The sequence below is a fragment of the Thermobia domestica genome, chromosome 14 (assembly GCF_964235325.1).
Source record: "Thermobia domestica chromosome 14, izTheDome1.hap1.1, whole genome shotgun sequence".
NCBI lineage: Eukaryota > Metazoa > Arthropoda > Insecta > Zygentoma > Lepismatidae > Thermobia > Thermobia domestica.
The window spans coordinates 3,086,950-3,114,725 of NC_137467.1; the positions used below are offsets into that span (position 1 = coordinate 3,086,950).

Consider the following 27,776-nt stretch of genomic DNA (forward strand, 5'->3'; position numbering starts at 1 on the left):
CCGTATGACGTGCCGTATTACTTCCATGTATTTAGTTCTGCATTTACTTCTAAACCCATTTTCAATTATCTACTTATTGTAATTACTTAATTTAAATATCTGACATATTATTGATACTAAGATTTTTATGTATATTGGTTTGTTCTATTTATTGCAGCTTGTCGAAACCGTTAGAAGAGTGTTGTGCTGTTTGTTGTCGTCTACGTGAGGCACACTCAGCTCTCTAACTATCTCATGAACTTGAAAGCAGACATGACTTACTTTCACTCTGTTATATTCCTCCTTTCTGTTCCAAGTATAAGCAGTGAAGTAACTTCTGACAGAGGAGCGAATTGTGTATGTGTATCTTGCATCTGCAATACCAATTTACAATGTAATAGTGGAACATGCATTTCTACACCTGATTACACTGATTTTCCGCCACCGACAATTAGACCACCAATATGGGAAATTCCGTCGAATGAATTTACTCCTTGGCCTTGGAACAATACATGGTGGACTGCGCCTTTATGTGTTCATCCTCCATGTATATGTGATAAACCTCCATGTTTTTGGAATACTACATGGCAAACACCTATGACACCTCCTCCCATCTGGCCTTCAAACGGGATTACACCTCCATGGATTATACCTACAAGACCTTCTTGTGTTGTTCCTCCATGTATATGTCAGAAACCTCCATGTTTTTGGAATACTACATGGCAAACACCAATTACACCTCCTCCCACCTGGCCTTCAAAAGAGATTACTACCTGGACTCTACCTGCAAAAACTACACCTCCATGGACTAGACCTACAAGACCTTTTTGTGTTTTTCCTCCATGTATATGTGATAAACCTCCATGTTTTTGGAATACTACATGGCAAACACCTATTACACCTCCTCCCATCTGGCCTTCAAACGGGATTACACCTCCATGGATTAGACCTACAAGACCTTCTTGTGTTGTTCCTCCATGTATATGTCAGAAACCTTCATGTTTTTGGAATACTACATGGCAAACACCAATTACACCTCCTCCCACCTGGCCTTCAAAAGAGATTACTACCTGGACTCTACCTGCAAAAACTACACCTCCATGGACTAGACCTACAAGACCTTTTTGTGTTTTTCCTCCATGTATATGTGATAAACCTCCATGTTTTTGGAATACTACATGGCAAACACCTATTACACCTCCTCCCATCTGGCCTTCAAACGGGATTACACCTCCATGGATTATACCTACAAGACCTTCTTGTGTTGTTCCTCCATGTATATGTCAGAAACCTCCATGTTTTTGGAATACTACATGGCAAACACCAATTACACCTCCTCCCACCTGGCCTTCAAAAGAGATTACTACCTGGACTCTACCTACAAAAACTACACCTCCATGGACTAGACCTTCAAGACCTTTTTGTGTTTTTCCTCCATGTATATGTGATAAACCTCCATGTTTTTGGAATACTACATGGCAAACACCATTTACACCTCCTCCCACCTGGCCTTCAAAACCGGTGACTCCCTGGACTCAACCTACAAGAACTACACCTCCATGGACTAGACCTACTCCTACATGGATTTTCCCTACAATAACTCCATCTCCCTGGCCTCTACCTACAAGAACTACACCTCCATGGACTAGACCTACTTCTACATGGATTTTACCTACAGTAACTCCATCTCCCTGGCCTCTACCTACAAGAACTACACCTCCATGGACTGGACCTACAAGACCTTTTTGTGTTTTTCCTCCATGTATATGTGATAAACCTCCATGTTTTTGGAATACTACATGGCAAACACCATTTACACCTCCTCCCACCTGGCCTTCAAAACCGGTGACTCCCTGGACTCAACCTACAAGAACTACACCTCCATGGACTAGACCTACTCCTACATGGATTTTCCCTACAATAACTCCATCTCCCTGGCCTCTACCTACAAGAACTAACCCTCCATGGACTAGACCTACTCCTACATGGACTTTACCTACAATAACTCCATCTCCCTGGCCTCTACCTACAAGAACTACACCTTCATGGACTAGACCTACTCCTACATGGACTCTACCTACAATAACTCCACCTCCATGGACTCTACCTACAACGACTCCTCCATGGACTCGACCTACAGCAACTCCACCTACACCTCAATGGAACACTACGTGGTCAATATGGACTATGCCTCCATGTATGCATCCTCCATGTATATGTATTTATCCTTCATGTGTATGTGTTCATCCTCCATGTACAGATAATTATACGTCGGTGATTACGCCACCGCCATGGATTACACCACCATGGACACCACCTCCCAGTACTCCACCCGATGGAGGCATGACAGTAAGTTATTTTCAATGTATTCTTATTATTTTAGAAATACCGTAACTAATAGGAAAGATAAAATAGCTAAGAGTGAAAAAGAACACACACAAACACACACACACACACACACACATATATATATATATATATATATATATATATATATATATATATATATATATATATATATATATATATCGAGGGAGAGAGAGAGAAAGAGGTTGAATCATTTATTTTGGTACATTTGTATGTTTTGTACAAATATTGGCACAAGACATGATATCAGTCATCTGTAGCACCATAAGATCAACAATGTGGCCAACCCAGTAAAAAAAGTTGTATTTTTCCAAATACCACTATTGTATACTTTGAAAACTTTAACTTCTCGCGATTATTACTTTTAGGCTAAGGGATAAAATAATTAATATAAGTGAATAATAACAGAAGAATTGGTGTAATGAGCAAGTAGGAAAAAAGGGAGCATCCCGAAAAAAGCCACGAGCACGATGTTCTCCACCGTAAACTTACCTGGCCGGGATCGAATCAGCGATCCCCACACCAGATGTAAGCGTTGTACCATTTAGCCAACGTGCACCCTGCATACGAGTATTTTGAGTCTTTACGTAAAACAAAAAAGTGTCAAATTAATTAATCTGTGTTACAAACTAAGATCCATATGATATTTCGAAGATGCAAACTTTGTAGAGTTCTAAACCAATATGCTCGCAAATGACAAACACGGCAGGCCCGTATCCAGGGGGTCTAGGGTGCCGGGCCCCCATAAACTTTTCCTGCCGCCTAAAATGTTGACTTTAGGCTTGCAAATGAACTATAATATGGTGATAAACTATAATATGATTGGATCGGGTCCCCCAAACTTCAGCCGCCCCCCTACATTTTTGGGTTTTCTACCTTCCTCATACACGGAGAAACTCATTTCTAAAATAGCTTAGTGTTGAATACTAAATTTATCAGCTGATGCGTTTTGAATAAACACGAAGAAATTTGTGTGATTTTACCAGGTATAAGTATATTTTTTCAAAGGAATATATTTCGAAAGAAAATGAAAATTCATTAATTTTCAATGGAATTCATTGAATTCACTAAATTCATTAAATTATACAAAGTTCGTGATTTGTCAAAATCCACATCAATCGACAGCAAGAACATTGAAAATAAACTATCGGACGGTGATGTTAGAAGAGCAGTAAGACTATTAACCTCCGAAGACTCGATAGCAACTCCTGATAATTCATTGATAGAAGCACTCTGTGCAAAACATGCAGCTCACTCACATTTATTAGCTATCCCTGAACATCCAGAAGCATCAGCATCAGCAGCTAAAGTATCATCAACTGAATTATTGAAAGCAATTAAATCTTTTCCTTCTGGATCCGCCGGTGGAATGGATAGCCTCAGAGCTTCAATTCTAAAAGATTTAGTTCTATCACATGATTATGAATCTAGAGATCAGCTTATCAATGTTATCAGAGAACTGTTACACCTCATTATATCGGGAAATGTACCTACAACATTGAGACGAATATTCTTCGGTGCGTCGTTACTCGCCCTTAAGAAAAAAAGCGGAGGAATTCGGCCAATAGCCGTGGGCAATTGGATTTGGACGATTGTCGCCAAAATAATCTGCTACAAGATGAGAAATCACTAATCAACATACTATATCCACACCAACTAGGAGTCTATGTCCCATTTGGGGCGGAAGCAGCAGTACATGCAGCTCGCACATATTATTCTACTTCGCACACCCAAGTGAAAGCATTTTTAAACATCGCTTTCAGAAATACCTTCAATGATTTAAATCGAGATTCCATGTTGCTATCTGTTAAAAAGAATTTTCCAGCATATTTTTCGTACATCTCTCAATGCTACTCTCAATCAAGCAACCTATATATAGGAGATAACACTATTCTATCACAGGGAGGTGTTCAACAAGGTGATCCGTTAGGTCCAGCACTGTTTGCTATGGCTCTCCAACCAATTGTTAATAATATAAACGCAGAGCTGAATGTCTGGTATTTGGATGATGGAACAATAGCTGGAAATACAGACGTAATACTACAAACATGAGACAACATTCGCACACATGCATCATCAATTGGCTTATCGCTAAATTGCTCCAAATGCGAAGTAGGATTCCTCGGTGCTACAGAAGAACAAATTAAGATCCTCTATGATATTTTTAATAAATAGGCACCTGGTACTCAGCTCCTTACACCAAGTAATGCAGAGCTTTTAGGTTCAGCTATCTCAACAGAGGCACGGAGCAAAATGTTACAAGATAAAACCTCAAAACTAGAATTTTTTGTCACGACTTTCCAAGCTTTCAGCCCATTCTGCTTTTTACCTGTTAAGGGCTTCATTTGGAATGCCGAGATTATTTTATTTCCTCCGATGCTCTCCATCTTGGAAGGAAGATGCCCTATTGGAAAAGTATGACGATATTCTTAAAACTAGTCTGGAATCCATCCTCAATTGTTCTCTTAATAACAACTCTTAGATACAATCTTCTTTACCAGTCAAAAATGGAGGCCTTGGAACCCGTCGCGCCACAGATATGGCTATTCTGTCTTTTTTAGCGTCTTTCTACGGCGCAAGTCAAATAGTTAGATCTCTTCTTCAATGGGATAACGACGAAATCACCAATCCAGATGTGATGGGCTGCATAGCTAAATGGACAAATTTAGTTGGGTTTGACCCTCCGGCTCTCTAAAATCGTAACAATCAGTCGACTTGGGACGAGCCCATTGTTAATTGCCAGGCAGCTTCTTTATTGCAGACTACAAATAACATTGAAGATAAAACCAGACTTTTAGCGGTCATGTCCCCAGAAAACGGAGCATGGCTTCAAGCTCTACCATCACCATCTCTGGGCCTATACCTATCCAATAAGAGCTTCCGAGTATCAGTTACACTACGGTTGGGAGCAGATATATGTGAACCACACCACTGCCCCATTTGTAACACCTTTGTAGATAAAAAAGGATTACACGGTTTGTCGTACAAAAGCAGCGCAGGCAGACACCCACGTCATTCAAGTGTAAATGATATAATATTAAGAGCATTAATATCAGCAGGAGTGCCAGCAGTGAGGGAACCGACTGGATGTAGCCGATCTGACGGAAAAAGACCCGATGGTATGACATTAGTACCTTGGAAGAAAGGAAAGGCATTGATTTGGAACTTCCTACAATATGCCTCAGTACAAGCTGGACTCGTAGCTGCTCGAAGAGCGAAAGAAAAATGGAATAAATATAGCAATCTACTCGATAACTATTGCTTTGTCGCAATAGCAATTGAGTCTAGTGGTTCTTGGGAAGAATGTGGCCTCAAATTTATAAAAGAAATCGGCCACCGTCTATCCATTAAATCAGGAGATAATCGAGCAAAAAGCTTCCTGATTCAACGCATAAGCATAGCCATTCAGCGTGGGAACGTGTCGGCTATAATGGGAACGTTACCCACTAGTAAAGAGCTAGAAGAAGTCTTTCTTCTGTAATTGCGTAGAAGGGAGGTTAGGAGTAAAAACAGACATCATTGGTGCATCAATTTATGTAGCAAACGAGCAAGGAGTATGGAGAGACAGTTCACAGTCCATAAGTTTATATGAAAAATTACGGCGTGAATGCTGTACCATACGTCAAGACAGTGACATAACATGATAGGTTGGAGCCTTTGAAAGCAGAAGATTTAGTATTACCTGCCGAACATTATGGGAACAAAGTACCGAAGAATAGATATTTACTGTTTCATTTTAAATTTTCATTATAACAGTTTTTTATATGTATTGTATTTTTATTGTAAATTATGATGTTTTAAGAAAATGTATTTATTTATATTAGATGTGGTAATATATTGTGGAATTTCGAAAGAAATCTATATACAAGAATCATATCCAGTTCACAAATTGTTATAAATATTCTTAAAGTATATGTCACCATTTAAAGTAAGTTGATATCTTAAAGTGTCGCTAACGTTTGAAAACATCAACGATGAATAATATACTGCCTAAAATGGCGTACGGTTGGAAACTTTCAAAAATTCTTTATATATATATATATATATATATATATATATATATATATATATATATATGCTGCCATAACTTTGCAGTGTAGCTTTCTGTGTTTGAAATTACAAATTTTCTCGCTCTGACATAATGATTAACCAGTGTTGGAAACTTTTGCAATATTAAATATATCTCGGGATTAGTGTGTTTGTATGAAATAACTATAAACGTCATTGCAAACATTTGCTGAAAACCATTTACGAAGTTCGTACTTAAATAAGAACTTTTCTTGAATAACAAATCTTTTAGAAAATATCTTTAATATCGAGTAACTGTGCTTAGAATTAATTCGTCATATCGTGGTCATACTATTCAGCAGAAATATACTCACGATATATATTGCCACGACTGTTGCACTAGCGCGTGCTAGTCTTTTAGACGCTTCCAACGTTACGGTTACCATATTTCAAAACTGAAAATTTGGGACGCTACTAAATTACGGGAATCTTTGAAATGGTTAAAATGGAAAGAAGTGTTATATACTCATTTCCTTTCTTTCATTAGATAGAGTTGGTCAAGTATTACGTAATCACATTTTTAGTCATTTTAGTAGACCTTTTCCTCCCTTATTAAGTAAACGCAACCACGGCTTTATTTCTCCTTCTCCTACCTCGTAATCTTCTATTTAAAAATATTCCATCATTTTTTCCATTTTCATCTATTCTGTTTTATTAAATAAAACGGTATATTTTTCTTCTTAAAATTACCAAAAAATATCGGTCAGGAATTATTGATTAAAATATTTTAGAAGAAAGATGCAGATTGAAACAGAGTACTAAAGATAACAATAAGATTGAGTACTAAAACCCTTTGCCCTCAGGGCCGGATTTAGCATTATTAAGTATATTCTTCTTCTTGAATGGTCAGTGGAAAATAACCAAAAGTATCGGTCAAGGATTATGGATTAAAATATTTTAGAAGCAAGATGCAGATGGAAACAAAGTACTAAAGATAACAATAAGATTGAATACTAAAACCTTTTGTCCCCAGGGCCGGATTTAGCATTATTAAGTATATTTTTCTTCTTGAATGGTCAGTGGAAAATTACCAAAAATATCGGTCAGGGATTATGGATTAAAATATTTCAGAAGCAAGATGCAGATTGAAACAGAGTACTAAAGATAACAATAAGATTGTGTACTAAAACCTTTTGTCCCCAGGGCCGGATTTAGCATTATTAAGTATATTTTTCTTCTTGAATGGTCAGTGGAAAATTACCCAAAATATCGGTCAGGGGTTATGGATTAAAATATTTCAGAAGCAAGATGCAGATTGAAACAGAGTACTAAAGATAACAATAAGATTGAGTACTAAAACCTTTTGCCCCCAGGGCCGGATTTAGCATTATTAAGTATATTTTTCTTCTTGAATGGTCAGTGGAAAATTTCCAAAAATATCGGTCAGGGATTATGGATTAAAATATTTCAGAAGCAAGATGCAGATTGAAACAGAGTACTAAAGATAACAATAAGATTGAATACTAAAACCTTTTGCCCCCAGGGCCGGATTTAGCATTATTAAGTATATTTTTCTTCTTGAATGGTCAGCAGAAAATTACCAAAATATCGGTCAGGAATTATTGATTAAAATATTTTAGAAGAAAGATGCAGTTTGAAACAGAGTACTCAAGATAACAATAAGATTGAGCAGTAAAATCTTTTCTCCTGGCCCAATGAAACGAATGTTTTGTTCAATAAGAAGTTACACCGTGAATTTAATTAAATCCTTGTTTTATACATTCATGTTTTCTTTTTCAACTCTTGAATTGCCATACTCAAAAGTGGAAGGGAATAATTATATTTATCCCTTTGAAAAAAAAACTTTAATTTTCCCTTCCTTTCTTCTTCGCTGAAATCCGGGATATTTAGGCGTTCCGAGAAATATATTTGGGACGCTGAGACGAATGTCAACCCTATTGTAGATGTCTGCGATATTGTAGTGTTCTTAACTTGTAACACTGAATAAAATTAGGATATTGTGAATTTCCTTCGATATTTACATTTAAGTGTTAAATATGTTCACTCATTGTCATTTGGAAAAATACAAATTTAGTTTAAACTGATAATAATCATTATCTTGTAAATTTGCAAAATATATAAGGCAACTTCTGTTTGTCATTATTTGCAACCACGAAACTTTCACAGCTTTCGATCTATTAGTGTAAAAATTAAAGGAATGTTTCAAAATCATGGTTTACAGCTATATACAGGGTATATACACCTTGTATATAAATCTCGATTTTATATTTACATATACAATCAATACAAATGTACATAATCATGGAGAAAATATAGGATCGACAAATTTAGCAGGATAAACTTAATGGCAAAGTAGAAATATGATTAAGTTTACAGTTCAATCCCACGGAGTAACAACGTTTAGAAACCGAGAAAGAACTATCTATTGTTAGTAGCCTATGAACCTATCAGATGCAATCACAACGCACCAAACGGCAATGCATCAAGAAGATGAATCTTTGAAGGTCCTTTTAAGCTGTGACACGTAATATATGATCAACATGATGTCAGAGTTCTTCAAATGTAGCTGACGGAATGCTAGGATTCAGTCATTGCTTCATCCTTGGTTACTGGTTTGGATTAGACCCTGCTCGACTTTACTCACATCGTAGGATTTGCTAACTTGGGGCTACGTTCTCCAAAGAAGAGTTGAGCATGGCTTATAACGACCGAGTGTCATCACTGCTATCCCTCATTTGCCAGGAGATTGTCTGACTGTCAAGCACGGTGCAGAGAATTTCTTCTGATGTTTGTTGCAAGCATTCCATGCAAAAGATGATCAGGTCAAAAGTATTATGCTGGTTTGCAAGAAAGTTACTCTCATGTTGACCAAAACGAGTGTGAGTAGATATCGTTATTTGTCTTAGCACACATAGTTTGCAGGCATGCCGTGGTTTTTGCACTAAACATCCAGGTGAGTTTAATCGACGACAATTCAGGAGATATGAAAGCGAACGAAACAAAGGAACTTTGTTTCCTGCTTGCAAATATGGCACACTCTGCTGGGATATAGTAAACGGAAGGACAAATACCAAAGGGATCACAATCGAGTCCAACACATGGTCGATGTACCGCTGGTTGCTCAAACATCTATAGATGTGTAAGAGGCACAAGCAGACACGAAAACGAATAAAACCCCACTGCCAGACTGACGAGATAATGCAAAATATATGATCACTCAGTTCAGTACTACGGTATCATCAGATACGCCAATCAGTATGTACAGCCAGATGCAGGATTCATATGGAAAGTCGAAGTGTTTCCATTAATCATTTCATTACGGATGTTTGCGATAATACTGTACCATACCAATATCTTGACCAAGCACAACCCACAGATACAGCTACCTTCAAATATGCCACGCCTTGCTATGCAGCGTAAATTTCACATAGGTACATTGATCAGAGTAGTACTAGTTGACTTTTATCTTACTCATTCTGATTGGTAAAGTGACTCCGTATGATCTGATCGCATTGTATGATGTCATTAGGGGCTAATGGTCCTCCTGATTTTAGCACGGCTACTCAGACCAAGTCCCAAATTTTGACAGGGGTACATTAAACTACATTTTAAATTTGAAAAAAAAAATCCAATGAAAAAGGATATGGTGATTTATATCCGCGGAATGTACATCATAAGTTTGCCAAGTCATCCCGTGCACTTTATGAGTAACAAATTACCACAAATGTAAATTTGTAGGCATTTGAACTATTTTTTGTCTTTTTGATAAGGGCTTTATTACCTTATATAGTTATATAATAATTAAAGTGGTCCATTACCTGTCATAAGTAATGGATGCCTCATTTTGATGTATCGTTTTGAAGTTTGGATTATGTACACCAACGACCTTTAAATTTCAGAACTGCCAAAAAGTAAAATTTGGTAATTTGTTCTCTAGGACCCTAAAATTTAACTTTCTTTAATACAGTTGGTCCAGATCGTCTCTTTTTATGTGAAAAATATATTTTATTTGTCATTTCCGCCTTAAATGGTTCTTATTGACTAATTTGTCTTCCTTTCTAAGAATTTATTATAACATATAGTGATAGTTCAGTACAGGCGTCTATTGTCTTCCATAAAATATGTGTATATTGACACTCTGAGCCAGACTTACTAAAAATAATAATAAAATTTACCCATTTTCTTTTGCTTGTTTATTCATAAGTGAAAGAGGAAAATGGAATGCAACTTACTACAATCATAGATAATGTTATTCTGCGAGAGAAAATATGAAGCTGAAAAATTTTCAATGTTACCATCCATAGAAATGACAGTGGTGCCAAACTAAGAATTACCCAAAAATCTAAGTTAAGACAGTGACTACAGGAACGAACTCAACTCATTTCATCACGTATCATATTGTTTTGGTATCCTGTGAACTACTTTTTAAATAATATTAGTTAATTTTAATAACTGTATGTTAAAACTATTTTGTTTATTACATACTCAATACTACTATTATTTGAAAGTAATTCACATGATACCAAGACAACATGATACGAAATCAAATGTAGTTGAGTTCGTTCCTCTAGTCCCTATCTTAACTTAGATCTTGGAGGAGTTGTCATTCTGGCAATACTCTAATTTATACAGATGGCAACACTGAAAACACTTCAGGTTTATATTTTCTGTGGTAAGTTGCATTTCATTACCTCTTTTCACATATGAAAAACAACCAAAAGAAATACTTATCAGATAATTTACGGCAATTCTTTTCTTTCCTTTTATTCTTAAATAAATATTCCTATACACGAGAGTTATACCAAAAGTAAAGTTCCCACATTTTTTACCAATAGAAAACATTGTTTATTGTTATTAATTTATACATCGTTCGAAAGCTTATACTGTTGTCTATTTTTCAACATAGTCTCCATTTCTTTCAACACACTTTTGAAGACGGTGCTCCAGCTTTTGTATTCCTAAGTCGAAGAAGTCTCCCGCCAATCCGTTGAGGAAGCGTGTGACATCTGCTCGGACTTCATTGTCGCTCTTGAAGCGTTTGCCACCTAAGTGTTCCTTTAGCTTGGGGAAGAGGGAAGGACAAGTTCACGGACAGTGACCCCCCGATCCTGGCGCAGCTTACTGTTGATTTTCTGGACAATCGCATCCAACACCGGCTTTCTTCCACTTCGTTCTTCATCGTGAACTTAGGTGCGACCCTCAGCAAAAGCCCTGAACCATTTGCGGACGTGCTACACGGACATGTACTCTTCACCATAAACCTCAGTCAGTTGCCGATGAATCTCCACGGGCGGTAACTTCCTTCCATGGAGAAACCGGATTACTGCTCGAACCTCGCACTTGGCCGGAGCTGCGATCAACAATTCCATCTCTGACGGCTGCAAAGCAAACACTGAGCGACACGAAAAAATTGAGACAATGTTGAAAAATAGACAACAGTGTAAGCTTTCGAACGATGTATAAATGAATAACAATAAACAATGTTTTCTATTGGTAAAAAATATGGGAACCTTACTTTTGGTACAACCTCGTATATACACGTTACAGTCTATTGACTTAAGTTATATTTGGTGAGACTTTCAGCATAATACGATTGAATTAATGAGCACACAGGTGTATTGTCTTAGATACAACATAAGTAGCATTGCGAAAATCCCGTAAAACTTTGAAACTCTACACGGGATCATCTCTTGAATTTGTGACATATCAAAAACTGAAGTTCCTAATAGTTCTCTTGGACACAAATACATACACAATATATATTGTACAATTGTTACATGGAAATTTTCCTGACGGCGCACGTTCGAATATCTCTTGTCAAAAATGTTCCACTGTCTAACTCGTTAGTCTGAAAATGTTTCTTATAAAATTAAAGTTAAAACATTTATATTAAAATTCTTTAATTTTTTTTAACTCTCAGAATTTATTTGTTTACAATTTTTTCCACTCACCGAAATTTTAGTTCTAAACGTATTAGTTTAATTCTATTACACTTTCTTAATATTTAGTTTGAAAGTTTTGAACTGAAAATTTATTTCTAAAGTTTTTAATCACGATTTTTTTTAAATTTTGGCTATGTTTTCGACGTTATGTTGAAAAACATTAGTTTGATTATTTTATTTTGAAAAGTTCTTGTTTCAAACTGGTTGAATGTATTGACTTTTTGAAAATTTCGTGCTTGAAAATTGTACAGTTCATTAATTTTTTGTTCGCATTTTTTTTTTTTTTTTTTACATATTTAGCTTCTAGTTTCATCTTTCTTACATTGAACTTAAGTTTATTTTCTTTATTTGAACATTCCTTGTGTTCTAACTGATTTTCCATTTGAGAATTATAATTGATACTTTTAGTTCAAATCTTTATGCATTTACTTAAATATTTTATTTGAAAAAGTTTGAATACACTGCAATTTTTAATTTGAAAATTTTGTGCACTCAATGTGTTTTTAATTCAAAAACTTTTGGTTCGATATTGTTACTTCAAATTTTTCCCACTCGCCAAAGCTTTTAATATGAAGATTTTTGTTTGGAAATCTTTTTGGTAGTTTTTCTTTTACAGTTTAGTTGCCTTATTTTCATTTTAAACTTTTATTTAAATATTATTAGTGTGAAACTCTTCGTTTGGTTGTTTTTAGTTTGAAAATTAAGATTTGTCTAGAATTCATTTTCTAGGTCACAAAATACTACAAACGCAGTTTAGATTTTTTACAAATTTGCAGTATTGTACATGAAACAAATCATTTTTCGTCAAATTAGCGCTTATTGTTGTGAACTAAGTTTTACTTCACATAACTGAACAGTGGCAAGTGAAAAATAATGCTCTTTGTAAAACGTATATAACAATTAATTCTTGTCTAAATGAGTAAATGTTTCGAACCGTAATTCATGACCAATCACGCTACATGTTCACATGTGTACATTTATCACATTTATTGTCTTTTTAAATGTAACATTACTAAAATAAGAATTCACTTTGATTCTCTAAGAAGAATCTCTTCAATGCTGTATTTGAGAATCCGTGTTACAAACTTCGTAGCTAGAACTCAGCAAACCTGGTAGATGTTACGGACGCAAAAACTTCGGGGTGTTTAAGGTGTAATTTGAACCCACAACCATGCGAACCCTATAACCACTACACTACAGGATACCCAAACGTTAATTGAAGTAATTTTAAAACAATTATGGTATTATCGACCAATGTGATTGGTGATTTGTTTGTATTATTTGTTGCCTAGTGCTCTCCGCTTACTACGGTCGTGAAGTTCTGTACTCCATCTACAGGAGTTGATTCAAGGAAATAAGCTGCATGATGTTTCTGAATGGTATGGAAATACCTTTATCCCATGAACCGATATCACTTGTACTAAATAATTTGAACCATATTATTTGGAAGTATTCAATGTACACGTATTTGTAATTTTCCAATGACACCACAACTAATGAGTAATTTTGCAATAACAACTGCCACGTTTATTAAGTTGAATGTGTATGTACAAACCTTGAGAAACATCCAGACGGTCTGTTACAGCTGGATCTATCAAAAATGCCCTTAACGTAAAACTGTAATTGTAATATTATCATATGTTTGAAGCAGGTGTTAAAGTGGCGGAGAATGTCTTTTCCATTTTCTGTCCAAACTACATGATATAGGTGTGAGCCTTAATAGGGTATACTTCTAACATTTTTTGAACGTATTTTTAGCTAAATCAAGGTGTTTGTCTAAGTTAGAAATTTTTAAACTAGAACATAAGACCATTTTATGATTATAACCTTCCTTACCTATTTAACTACTGTATTTTAGTTATGTTTGTTCTTTCCATTTAGGTACGAGTAATAAACGTGATAAACGTATGGAACTGCAAAGGACCTATGCCAAACTATTTAGAAATAATATATTTCCATGTAGGTAACTCAAGTAATCAAGGGTATCCTGGATTTGGTTGGCACGACGTTACTGGTGCATGTATCATTACAAACACTATTGGGCAAACGAACGGTTTAAAGGTAAGTTGATTTTGTAACATTGTGTATTCGTAATACAAATGATTAATATTGTTAATGGCCAGTGAAATTTGCATTGTATAGCGCACATGACTCCTAGATTCTCACAATAAAAAAGGTATCTTACGAAAATCTACACTAAAAGCCTGGATACTCCATTAATATTTACATTACATAAAAATTTACAAACGGGATATCTGACAAAATACAGAAATTTCTTAAGTATAGGTCTACAATTAGAACAGTGACTGCTAATGGGTAGATTGTTGAAATTGGATGGTTATCAATCTAATATAAGTAAAATAAAGAGTTTGTTTGTGAATATATATATGTGTGTCTGTCTGTGCACGACCTCAAGACCAGACGGGTGGACCGCTAGTTACCAAATGTTGGTAACGGGTACCTTGGTCGAGGTCCCAAACTAAGACAAAGTATTTTCTTTTTTTTCAAAATTCGAACCAGGGGAGTCTCATGAGGCGTTTACCGGGACATATAAAAGTAGTACAAAATGATCGATATGAGTGTCAAATTCATAGTATTGAAGATCGCTGAGATCAATAGTGACACTTCCATTAGCGATGACTTTCGAATTCAGATACTTTGTATGCAGGCCGGAAGTCAACTGCGCGGGCAGTATCGAGGCATGTAAAAATAATCCAAAATGACCGATATTAGTGTCAAAACCATGGTTTTCGTGGTCACTGAGATGAGTGGTGATACACCCACAGGCGTTGACTTCCAAATAGAGCCGCAATGCGAGGAATGGGTATTTTCAGCTAGTTATTAATAAAAACGGTGATTTTAATGCTACACGAATTCTATTAACTTTTGTGGAGTAAAAGCGTGGCACTTCGAACTTTGCACTTTTCTAGAGACCATACAGTGCACCCCAGTTACAATAAATTTCAAAGGATCAATACATAAAGGATTTTTCTGTTTGAACTTCTTTATAAACAATCTTAAGCAATTTTTCCGAATTATGAAAAACAAAATTATTAGATAACAAGTATATACCTTTAGAAAAGAATGTACAGCAGTATAGCATTACATCTAAAGATAGTCTTATTAATTTAGTAGTTATCTAGCCAATCGTATATATGGAAAGTTCTTCCTACCTGTTCAAGCACGTCTGAAGAAGTCTGTAATTTTCTTCTAAACCATGTCTGTTGTCGCCGTTCGTAGCACGCCTTTACAATTTCCTCATATGCCAGAAATGCTTCAAATATTCACAGAAGCGATGAAAAATTAACTTCCAGGGTGTTCCTACCTTACAGTTACCGAAAACCGCACCTTACTTTCTCTCCGCGTCAAACACAATGAGCTCCAATGGAAACAGAGATTCATTTTTAACCTATACCTTGAATTCTGGTGGACACTCAGTGCGGGAAATATCTGCACCCGGGAAGATTTCTGATGTCATCCGAGTAAGAAGTGAAGAACTGAGTCATGCCTGGCTTGCACAGCGACAACAACTATGAAAACCAGTTTTACCTGAGTTATCCACGAGAAGAAGAAAAGAAAACATGAAACCCGTTCTGAAAACCTTGCTGTAAGCGGTCTTTACGTAAAATATTGTTGGAAATATACCGTCATTTCTTGTATGTTTTAATAGGCAGTGTGACGAGGAATTCGTTTATGTTCTTAATGTCCAATAATTTCCAAGTTCGTTATATGTGGACTGCACTGTACAATATAAATCCTCCTCTGTTCTGACTAACCAGGAAGTCTGGAATCTCCGGGTGTCCAGAACAAGTATACACAGTAAGTCAAAACGTTATGTGTATCTATATATTAAATTTTTTGTATTATTTTATAATGCACTTGAAACTACATATTTCAGTTATTTCATGTATATAGTCATCAAAATAATGAAAAGATCTATTAACTAGAACACGTGGCTCTTCTTAATGTCGAATAACATTATTGCATTGCGAATTGCTTCTGCTAGTGTTCTCTTTGGTAATAGTCTAGTGTATAGGTCGGAGAAATATCCATGTATGTGAAACCAAGTTAAAAAAAATCTAAAAATTCAAAACAACCATTACTCAGAAAACTAAAAATATCGTATTGTATAATGGTATATTCAACGTTTTATAGAATCGTCACCAAAACATTGTGAAATTATAATCGATTCGTCGTCTCTATTCAGGCGGCCATTTATTTGTAACCGACCAGGTATCGGGTTGCTGTTCGGGCTGCCATTTATTAGTAACCGATTCGAGTCTCTGTTCGGGCGGCATTTATTTGTAATCGCCTAATCGTAGTCTGTCTTCCTTGGTACTGCCAATGGGTATTTGCTGGAGACCTGGACTTACCTGGGTAGGACGTTGAAGGACCTCTCCAAGAAGGGATTACAAAATTGTTTCCAAATCGCTTGTCGGTCTCAATAATGAGATGAGCATTAGGAACCGAGAAGTTCGGATGTCTCGTCTCGAAAACCTCACGGAAGATCAGACGGTCATCCAGACCATAACGCACACAAATATCATTCACACGTACAACGAAAACACACTGGATTAATGACACTATACTTATTTATTAGAATACTATTAAAAAGAAGAACGAAGAGAAATGATCACAACACTTAACACTATATGTATAATTATTTCCATTATCACAAATCGCACTTTTCACTATATTGTAGCTCTTTATCACTTTGATTTATATATAGAAAATTATAATTGAGGTTTCACTATAAATGCTTTTCTCACCAATTGACGCACTTGGGGGATTATCACTAGGGGTAAAGTTGCCGGGACAATCCCGCGTAGTAACTTAGTTGCTGCTCCAAACAGTCCTGAAGAATCGGCGATAGTCTTCGGTAAAATTACATGTTCTCCAAGGTGGAATACTTATGTTAGAGGGCGCGTTTATAACGTATACGCACAAGGTATGTGAACCTGGGACTTCACTAGTTGAGGCTAGCTGTAAGAAAACGTAATTCACCGGCTAATAGGTTGTGTCCCTTAACACAGTCATACTTGAGACTCGACACGACGTGCGTAGTAACGGCTTCCAAACCTGGAGTCAAAACTCCTCGAGCACAAAGGTTCGAGATACGAGCTGCAATGGTTCACTGAAGAATGTTGGCAGTTCATTCTGAAAACCTCTCTGTTAAATCACCTGTATGCACATGCAAACAGAAAACGGGAAAAAATACATTAATTTTAGTCCACTAGCAACGACGCACGAGGCATTGCGATAACTCGAGCGTGAGAAAGTACTGATAACGAACTAGAAAAGCGATGTAGCTGGCGTCACTCTGGTGTACGAACATCTGGTTTACTCTGATCTGCTCTAATCTACTGCAATATGTCCACAAGCGATCGAAGAAAGCACTTAATTCAGTTCCAAATAACAGTAGAATATAGACTGTGCATATTAATAAGTTAGGGAGAAACACTGAAAAAGTTCGTCGCTCACTGAAACGTTCTCACCAAAGAGCAATGTTTTAAATATATATATGAAAAAACAGTGAAAGACTTCTTTGTCCAGTTGCGTGAGAAGGAGGCAATTCCTATCAAAAAAAGAAATTATTTGCATAGCTGAATAAAGTATAAATCGAAAATAATAATCACTGTCTTCACGAAATATACAGAGCGGTGGAGGTTATAAAATATTGGTGTTGAAAATATTCTCGTTTAAGTATTCTGCTTTAGTTCAAGTATTCTTGAATAAACATTGAAATTCAATCGTGATGGTAGTAGTTGCCTAATAGTGATATAAGTAGTGTAGATGACGTAGTTTTCATCAGAGTGAGATGACACGTTACGATAGCCGTCTAAGTAGAACCAAACTTACTTCTTTTTGTGCTAAATTTCTACTCTGACGAATGATCTTTCACGGAGCAACAAGATAAAACCAACCAAGTTCAGGGGTAGAATAGCAGAAGTAGTAACTTCCCGTTGTATCGCTCGAAATTGGCAATCGATTATAAGGATCAATAAAAAATATATGAGTTGTATATTCACAATTTGTGCTTAATATGATACAATATAACCTCCTCAATTGATATTTTAATTAAATTATGGAAATAGAATGAGTAAATGACGTAAAATGAATAGGTGAAAAAAGCAGATCAACTTTATTATAAATTATACAGAAAACATTTTTTTGGTTGAATTTATTAACTCATACTGTTGCTTATAGAATTGTAAATTACACAACCATACCATCCAGAAACTTTTGCGAATTTAAATTTTTAACAATAACACGTACACTCTTATAAGAAAAGAAAAACAGCCGAAATATTCTAGGAAATAGTATCGATCCAACTGAAAATTATCTACTTTAATATACAAGTGGCAGTCATGAAATTGAAACTATATCAAATGATCAGGACTATTTTTTGTTAGCGACTCATGGAATTATTGGCTACTGTACCAAGATATCCTTCAACTGTAACATTGCAATAGAGCAAAGAATCTTTCGAGGGTAGTTGATCATTTTCATATTACTTGACGAAAAATTCTTTTGCTGTATATTTTAGAATTATTCTATGCATGTAAAAGCATTTGATTTATTCCACATATGAGTTGTAATTATATATTTCCTTTCTGCATGTCAATAATGGATCAAAACAGTCATTAAGTTAATTCCTCCAAAATAGAGTAGCTCTTTCTTAAAATGGCAAGGGGTTGAAGGTGTTCAAATAAAGGTTTAGTGAAGTCTACGTAAACCATCAAAGAGAAAATTGAAAATTTCAGAATACTTGAAAGAACATTTGGATATCTTATACATAACTAACTAACTAACTAACTAACTCTATGGTCTATGGAACCCGGAGGTTAAATGCTGCCTTCACAAAAGCTACCACTGACTTCTATCCTTGGAGAACTAGGTCCAGTTTCTAGTTTGTATTCCTCTCGCCACTGACATCTTCCCTGGCCAACTAGATCCAGTTTCTGCTTTATATTCCTCTCGCTACTGACTTCTATCCTTGGCCAGCTGTATACAATTTCTACTTTGTATTCCTCTCGCCACTGACTTCTATCCTTGACTAACTGGATCCAGTTTCTACTTTGTATTTTTCACGACACTGATTTCTAACCTTGACCAACTGGATCCAGTTTCTACTTTGTATTCCTCTCGACATTGATTTCTATCCTTGGCCAACTGGATCCAGTTTCTACTTTGTATTCCTCTCGACACTGACTTGTATACTTAACCAACTGGATCTAGTTTCTACTGTAATGCCCCCTTCGGTATGGGCATTACAATATTCTTATTATTCTGAAATTATTAATGAAGTTCACATTTATTTGGTTAACGCTACCTTGTTCTCAATCTAGCTAGAGAAGCTGCTTAGAAAGAACTTGGAATAAGGTCAGGACCATAACAAACATCATTGTTTATAAAACAAAAAAAAAATATCTCACAACCTCCACACAATAATCATCGACTGTTTTGAAAGAAATTAACTAATTTTAACCATAAAATATGTACATTGAAAAACACATTTGAGGTTTGAATATAATATTAATGGTAATCTAAGAATAAATAATTTTTAGATTTTAACAACAGTTCAAACAGAAATATTTTTAATAGTATTTACGTAAAACTTCCTGTGATCTAAAATTTTGTATATTATTCTCTTACTTCCATGACGAAGAGAAAGAACAGCAAATTATTGGTCTGTAAAAGTAAGTTTAGGGTTTTCGCCCCTTTCCCTAATAATCCTTGACAACGACAAAACACCAAATTCATGAAACATTTTATATTTACATCTAAATGCCAAAATTAACGAAAAAATCAAGTAAGATGATTGTTTGGCTGTCTTACCATTCTATGGTTAAAATAACAAATAGTTGGTCTTGTGAATGCCATACTTATCATACAATAAAGAAATACATTCTAACACATTAAGATGTAAAATATGTTTTAAATAGATGAGAATTGAAAAGCAAAGTACTAGCTATCACAATGGAAGTCTTTGATGTTGTTAGAAGTATAAAAGGAAGGACGATCATTTGCCACGTCATTCCTTGAACAGCTGACAGATGATAACTTAAAACGAAACAAAATATAATTAATATACACCCGTAAAAAATTGTAGTTATTCGAAGGTATGTGACGAATTATTTCAAGTATATTAAGTATTGTTCTTATTAGTGAGAATAAATAATAATGAATTAATTTATATGAAACTAGTATGAATGTTATTGACAGGAGATATTGCTACGTGCGATACGAAAGCAATTTATTTGGTCACATTTAATTGTCTTCAAGAGTGATTCACTCAGCTGTCATCTCTGTAATAAACAACTAAATAGATTATTTTTACTTATGTTTAATTAATATTCCCATAATTAACCTACGCTTCTATTTAACATACATCTAACCAGATCTATTGCTTACACTTATGGTTATTCACTTCCATCAGTTTGCGTGCTCTCAAAAAAAAAAAAAAAACCTTTGACAATTCTATGCATGCTTTGAACTTCTGTACATGAATTTCTTACCTACAATTATATAGCAACAGACACATGATTTTTCTTTCTATGATGGAGTGTGTACTATATCAGAATCTATAAAATTCAATTCAATATATGTTAATTGCGATTATTCATTTGTAGTATAGGCATATTGTTAAATCTTAATGTTATAGTTGGATGTTGTTTGTGCAATTTATTTTGGACTTAATACAACGTTCTGTTTCAATATTCTCTGAACAGTTTATTTAAATTTTAATTCCTGTGACATATACTTGTAATTTACTCTATATTATCAGATCGCTATTAAGCTCTGATTAAGATTACGTCATGATTCAAAGATTTCACCGCCGTGCATTGTGATATACTTAGATTTCATCATGCCTCTCTAGAATTCAAGGACTTGGATGCAATATCGAATGCCTTATCATATTTAGAGTATACATCGCTATGGCGACCATGAGCCTACAGTTTCACAGCGCATGCCTATTGTGATCGTAGCAAGACTGTTTCAAAATAAATTTGTTCCGCAATAGGTAGAGATAAAGAAGCAAATAAGCAGAGCTAGGCGTTTAACACTACTTTGTATTACTCTCACCACTGGCTTCTATCCTCGGCCAAGTTCGGCTTCTATCCTACTTTGTGTTCCTATTTCTGATAGATTTAATTAATATTGCCCTCCTCCTATATATGCCTAGGTCTTCCTAATGGTCGTTTTCCTATTGGTCTTCCAGTTAGAAATTTGAAAGCGTTCCTACTTTCTTCTATTCTAGCTAAACACAAACTACGTTAATAGACTATCTTTGAATAGCCTCATCTCATAGTGTTTCCTGTGTTACTAATACAATAAAACATGGTTCTACATTAATATTTTATTTGCAAAACCTTCCGCTGACAAAGTAATCTTGCTATGAAGAGGGTAATGACTACAAGAAACTAATCGGCTATAATCGACACAATCTCAGTAGGCATAACTAGAACATGACAGTTTAAATAGTAAACACACAGTGTTTCTATTAAAAAGAATGGATCAAAATTGTACGGAAGAACCTTTTATAAGTAAAATCACAAGTACAATTGGAAAATGATACGTACAATGCAACAACGGAGTAAGGTACACAGTTACAATTACAATTCTTTTAGGGTAACATTGCATAATAACCAGAATATTTATGTTTCTTTTGATGTTAAATTCGGTGTGAAATAATTAATTTTGAATACTTGTTGTTGTCTTTCGTTACTAAAGATTGGTTGCCACGTTAGAAGAACTTGTAGCTGTCATAAAAAAGATCTTGAAACCATACCATATTTCACCATGTACACACGGTCTTGAAAGGGTCATAAAACCTGCTTCAAACTTGCAAGTAGTTGAATGATGCGCAACTTTCTGGAACGTCTTGCTTGATACCTGCTATTGCTCTCCCGCTGCCATAAAAAAAAGGTTCGCCGCTTCTGAAACAATGGATTTTTTTGGACAGGGAGGGGAAGTGCACCGAAATACACGTTTTTAATGAGGAGGTTCACTGTGTGTCCACTAGAGTGTAGTGCTGCATGGGTGGTGATACCTTTCTTGCGTACAAGAAGTTGTAAAATCTGAACAGTAGATAAAAAGATCGGGTAACAAGGTCTTTTTTATGACAGCTACATGATTCATGTAAAATGGAAACGTGCCACAATTTAAGAATTTTGTTGTTTCAGCTTGCCTGGAGGTTGTACAATTCGTACAATGGAAAGTGGCAACAAACTTCATGTGATGGTCATTCACCTAAAAAAACATGTACTCAAGAAAACTTTTGTGGAGCATTGCAAATGCTAGCTCAAAGCAGATCTTGCTATTGGCTATATAACTGCGAGAGAGTTCCTTGTGGATGCCCTCTAGAAATGGTACGTTAAATAATTTCTTTTCGCTTAAATTGTATGTTTAATCTTTGTACATATTTTTAAATGAGTTGTGTATTGCCTTCAAAAATTGAAATATATCTTCGTTTTAAGTAAAGGTTTAACACGCAATAAGAGTATATTTTTCCATTTCGTGCTTTCAAAATATGAGGGCCTTGGAAGAGAAAGGGCAAACTCGAAACATCGATTTTTTTTTATCATTTTTACTCGCATCAGACAGGTCGGGACAACACATAGATACTGGGTTTAGACCTGGTTCGCCCTTAGTTTTCTCACAGTTTCTAGATAAACAAAGATTTGCCCTTGTTGTCTTAAGGAACTTGCAAAAAATTCAGCTTGATTTTCCAACACCCCGATTTCATTATTGGACCTTTCTCTTGCAAGGTCCTGATATAATATTATAATTTTCGCTTAATAAAATTCTATTGGTCTTTTACCATTCACATCACCAATACCTCGATTATCTTTGTTTTTGCTTTCTTCTTCAAGTTTGTAAGTTTTCCTTTTGTAAACTCTCCGATACTACATGAGTTTCTGTTATTGAAGAATAAGAAGGCAGTGAAAAATTATCCACTGCTGCTCAATAGAGGGTGTCTCAAAAGTAATGGCGAAAAATGAAACCACAGATTCCTGGCAATAAAACAACAAGAGAATTTTATATCACATATAGTCCGGAAGTGGATAGGGGAGGGGTTAGATAGCTTCGAATGTGAAGGATAGGGACTTCACACGTAAGGAAAAAAACTTGCCGATTTACAACACCGCATTTAAAATGCGCTAAACAGTTACGTAACACACCGGGAGTGATGGAATGCATCCGAAACACATGATTAGGACGTTGCACAGCTGTGGGAGGACAGAATTTTAAACATCTTCTGTAGGTATGTTCATTGTTAGAACGTACGACCTAGTAGTTGATAGTGCTATTCTGTGTAATATACTATGTTAAATATACAGTAAGTCTATGTTGATTCTGCATGTTATTTCATTACATTGCACAACTAGTTGCACTTATTCTTATTCCTATCCTCTCTCTGGAAGTTTTTATCTGGCATACAACTTACTATTGTCCCCTGATATTATGCAACCACGCAAAGTATTCTTTGCTTTGACTGCCATTGTACAATCCGCGGCAAAAAACCTGCAACATGAGCATATAAGTTTATTGTGAAATGACGAAGTCGTTTGCTCCAAAATAAGTGTGCAAGGGAGGAGGACGAGGTTTATCCTGGCGTGATTCGTTCCACTTAAACGTTATGTTCATTCCTTGTGCTGTTAGGCGTAGTTTCACAATAAACTTACATCCTCATGTTGCAGGTTTTTTGCCGCGGATTGTACATGTACGTGAAATTGTGCCATGGACAACAACTTTTTTCCTCCTCGTTTCCATCTTTACTGCATCGTTTCATTACCCCTGCCGTACAGACACTCGGTGTATCTCTAAATGACGTATGTAGAATCTTGGGCCCAGTATTGTAACGTGTGCTTCACATGCCAAAACGATATGATATTACGTCTTCCTGAACCTGCATCCTACCTCCTATTATTATTCCACTGGCAGGTGTGAAGTTCCTTTCCCCCTACATTCCAAGCTGTCTAGCTCCGTCTTTGTCTACTTCCAAACTATATGTCATTTAACATTTTACTTGTTTTGCTGCCAGGAAAACAGGATTTCATTATTTTTAGGACACCCGGTATATTTTGTCTACGGCCTTCTGTGAATAAGGTGCAATAAATGAAACCATCCTCTTCAAGTAAAACATCCATTTCTTTTCTACTTGTGTCCATTTTGCAAAATTATAAATAAGGGAATTCTATGCCGTCAAAGAAATTAAGTTACTCCGTTAAAACTCTAGTAAACCAATGCTACTCTCAGTTTCTGTGACCAATATTCTCATGAAACGTTTGTATTAATATTCAATATTCGAGAGAGAATTAAAGTGGGAAAGGAACGTAAATAGCCTATACAAGCAATATAAATGTAAGGAAACTTTCCAAAGAAGAAAGCTCTTCGTCTTACAAAATATTCATAAATTTAGATAAAGCTTCTTTTTTTCTTTAGAAACTTTTGTCATAACAAGATTATTACAAATTAAGTAACTTCAGTTATATTTGTTTTTGGAGATGTTTATATGAAATAAACTGCAATAATTTATATCTCTATATTAAAAACACGTTTTAGCTTTGTCTTGCATAATGTGTTATGCAAATTGTACTCGTTAAAACATGCTGCTCTTATTTCATACGTAGAAATGTATTATAATTGCAAATGTACAAACAAAAAAATCTTTGTCATCAATCTAATTTTTTTAACACCACATCCAGATAGTTGTACGTCTACAATTCTGAAACTTTATCACTAAAAGACAAACATTTGTCACATCTCATTTCTTTATTTGTCATTAACGCAACAAGCATAAGCCTAATTATAATGGTGGTGTATTACTTAATAAAGTTACAATAGTTTTCTTAAACATAGAGTTCATACAACATATATCAATTTCTTTGTGTTAGATACATATTTTGCTAAAAGGAAAGCATATGAGGAGAGTTTCTTTTCAAAACTCGAAACGGCACAAAAAATTCTTTTTACAGGAATTGCATTTTTGTTATTACTGTACATAACCTCAATCGAGTTATGACAAAACGCTTATGATTTAGTATGCTATACACATGGCACATATCGAGATTTGCAAATTCTGATTTCACAGCTTGATTGGTAGCATAAAAAGCATACCTATCCCATATATATACCTCCGTTTCTCAAAATTTGTGCTCTATCGAGTTTTGAAGTAATGTTCCTCACATTTTCTAGATTGGTGATTTTAAAAATACATTGGTCTTTGCCTTTTTGCAATAAAACAGGCCAAAGTTATCAGCAGGAGTTTAAGTGTCGGGACAAGAACATTTAGTGTTGATATGAGATCCGTACAATTAAGTTTGTTTTGTACTATTTTATGGAGAAAAGTCCGGTCTATGACGTTTCGCCTTTGTTCAAGAGAAGGATACAGAAGTTGTTTATTAATGTTAGATAATTTTCATAATATGGATAGATTCCAGCTGTCTTGTAGAAGTACAGAGGTTGTTCAGCCTACGTTTGGCCTCTTTCGTTCCTTCCCCCTCCCGGGCAGGATGGACTCAACGACCTGGCTCGTGGTGTCCTGTAGTGTTGTGCAGTAGATTCCTGGAAACGGAGCTGTTTTTCCGCGCGGACGACAACAACGCACAAAACACGACCATTGTTGTTACTATTGTGTTAAATTTGTTTCCAAGTGTGTGGGTTTCCCACTTGTGACCAAAATGCCGCTCAAATTAAGGCGGTTTGGAAAGGCTATGTTGCGGCTCTTTATGACGCCCACTTTAGTGTTTCTGTCATTAGAAAACAGGGCAAGAAAAATGGTTGTAACATCAGTTTAAGTGGAATAAAAATGTTATTAAAAAGTACAAGGGCAACAAAGCTCCACCATTTGGATCACCAACGAAGTTGCCTAGGAAGCGGGAATGCACCAAGGCCACCTCCACCATGCAGAGAAAACTTCGCAAAATGGCAATGCAAGAAAATCCGCCAACACAAAGTTGTATGGCTAATCGTCTTGACATTAGCCGGACTGTGAGCGGGACCTTACACCATCAACTCAAGCTGGAAAAAATCATGAAACCTCTCGGCCATTTTTTCACGGATGCCTACCAAAAGGAACGAAAGTGTAACGCCCGGTAGCTGTACGAACGCCATATGGCAAAACAAAGGTGGATGTGGGTAGTAACGCTTGATGAAGCAAGGGTTTACCTTTCCGACTGTGGCAAACCGAGAGCCATCATGTACCGAGAGAAAGGCGCCAAGAACTTCAGAAGGTGGTTCCGTGTCTGTAAAGAATCCTTCCCAAAAGGGTTCATGGTCGTTACTGGCTACTGTTACCGAGGTAAACTGAAGATTCGTAGGGTGGCGAAGAACTGCAAAATAAATTTGCAGTATTTTCAGGAGCAGATCATGCGGCCGATCTACGAGCATGAGATTCCAACAATGTATGACGCAAATTTGGTGCGCATTCGCATGGACAAGGCCTCATCACATACCTCACGATCGTCTCTCGCATTCTACAGGGAGATGGAGGAGGCAAGTGGTATACAGGTGATACCTTTCAATGAGGTACCTGTTAAATATCCAGATGTAAGTCCTATGGACTACTGTGGATTTGGATTGCTGAAGCGGGGTTTGGGAAAACGCCGTGTGGCAACTGTGGAAGGATTTTGGAAAGCTGTTCAAAGGGAATGTGACAAGATTCCCCTCCCAGTTCTTCAGAGATGCCTATTACAGTGGAAATTACGCTGTCGGGCTATTGTTAGGAACCAAGGGAAACAAATCTAGCACTTACGGATCTGGCGCCATGGATTCTTCCAAATTTTTAAGTATATCGAAATTGATCAAATGTAGACTGAACAACCTCTGTATTTGATAAATTTAGGTTAGACCTTTTCCAGTTAGTGTCGGTATTGCTGTTGTGATGGGTTGCAGATCACAGCACATTCCACTTTTGATCGGACATAGGAATAATACATTTTTAAAAAATTTAATATACATTTAAATAATACATTTTTAAAAATATCAAATTTAAAAACAGTTTTAACTGTAGGTAAGTGTACAGGGATTTCGAAAAGAAAGAAGGTGGCCAGTTGTCTGTAACAAGACTAAAATAAATGAGTAATTACTCAATCAAAGAATAACTGTGTAAACATTTATTACAAAAGAGAGGTAAAATTGTTCCATATATCAAGGTAGTATGTTGCGAATATTATTTGATGATATTCTAATCGTATTGCAAATTGCAATTATTTTGATGTTATGATATCAATAAATAATTTTCCAGGGTTACTACGTCTTTCCTCCAGGAGGAATTAGAATTCGTGACAGTATCAAGAGTTATCTCAAACCTGGGACATATATTGCCCACCTAGTTATAATGGAGCAAAGTACCAGCGTAGCATGTATAATGATAAAATTTAGTGTATCATAACTTCTGTTAAGAAAAAAATATTATGTATATTTCTTTTCAATGACTAAGCCAAATATAGA

General features: G+C 35.7%; 1 protein-coding gene across 1 annotated transcript; it reads left to right on the forward strand.

Annotated features, from left to right (window-relative positions):
- Nucleotides 1–168: 168 nt before the first annotated feature.
- Nucleotides 169–27,776, forward strand: LOC145670556 (uncharacterized). Its single transcript, XM_081739361.1, has 4 exons — nucleotides 169–2,328; nucleotides 14,199–14,378; nucleotides 22,505–22,690; nucleotides 27,571–27,776. The coding sequence occupies exons 1-4, from the start codon at nucleotides 235–237 to the stop codon at nucleotides 27,715–27,717; spliced, it is 2,607 nt and encodes an 868-aa protein (XP_081595487.1). The 5' UTR covers nucleotides 169–234; the 3' UTR covers nucleotides 27,718–27,776.

Excerpts from the sequence above, each read along its gene's own strand:
- LOC145670556 (XM_081739361.1), top strand. The coding sequence starts at position 235 with ATGAACTTGAAAGCAGACATGACTTACTTTCACTCTGTTATATTCCTC. Across the intron at positions 2,329-14,198 it reads CACCCGATGGAGGCATGACA|GTACGAGTAATAAACGTGAT; the intron begins GTAAGTTATTTT and ends CTTTCCATTTAG. Across the intron at positions 14,379-22,504 it reads GGCAAACGAACGGTTTAAAG|CTTGCCTGGAGGTTGTACAA; the intron begins GTAAGTTGATTT and ends TTGTTGTTTCAG.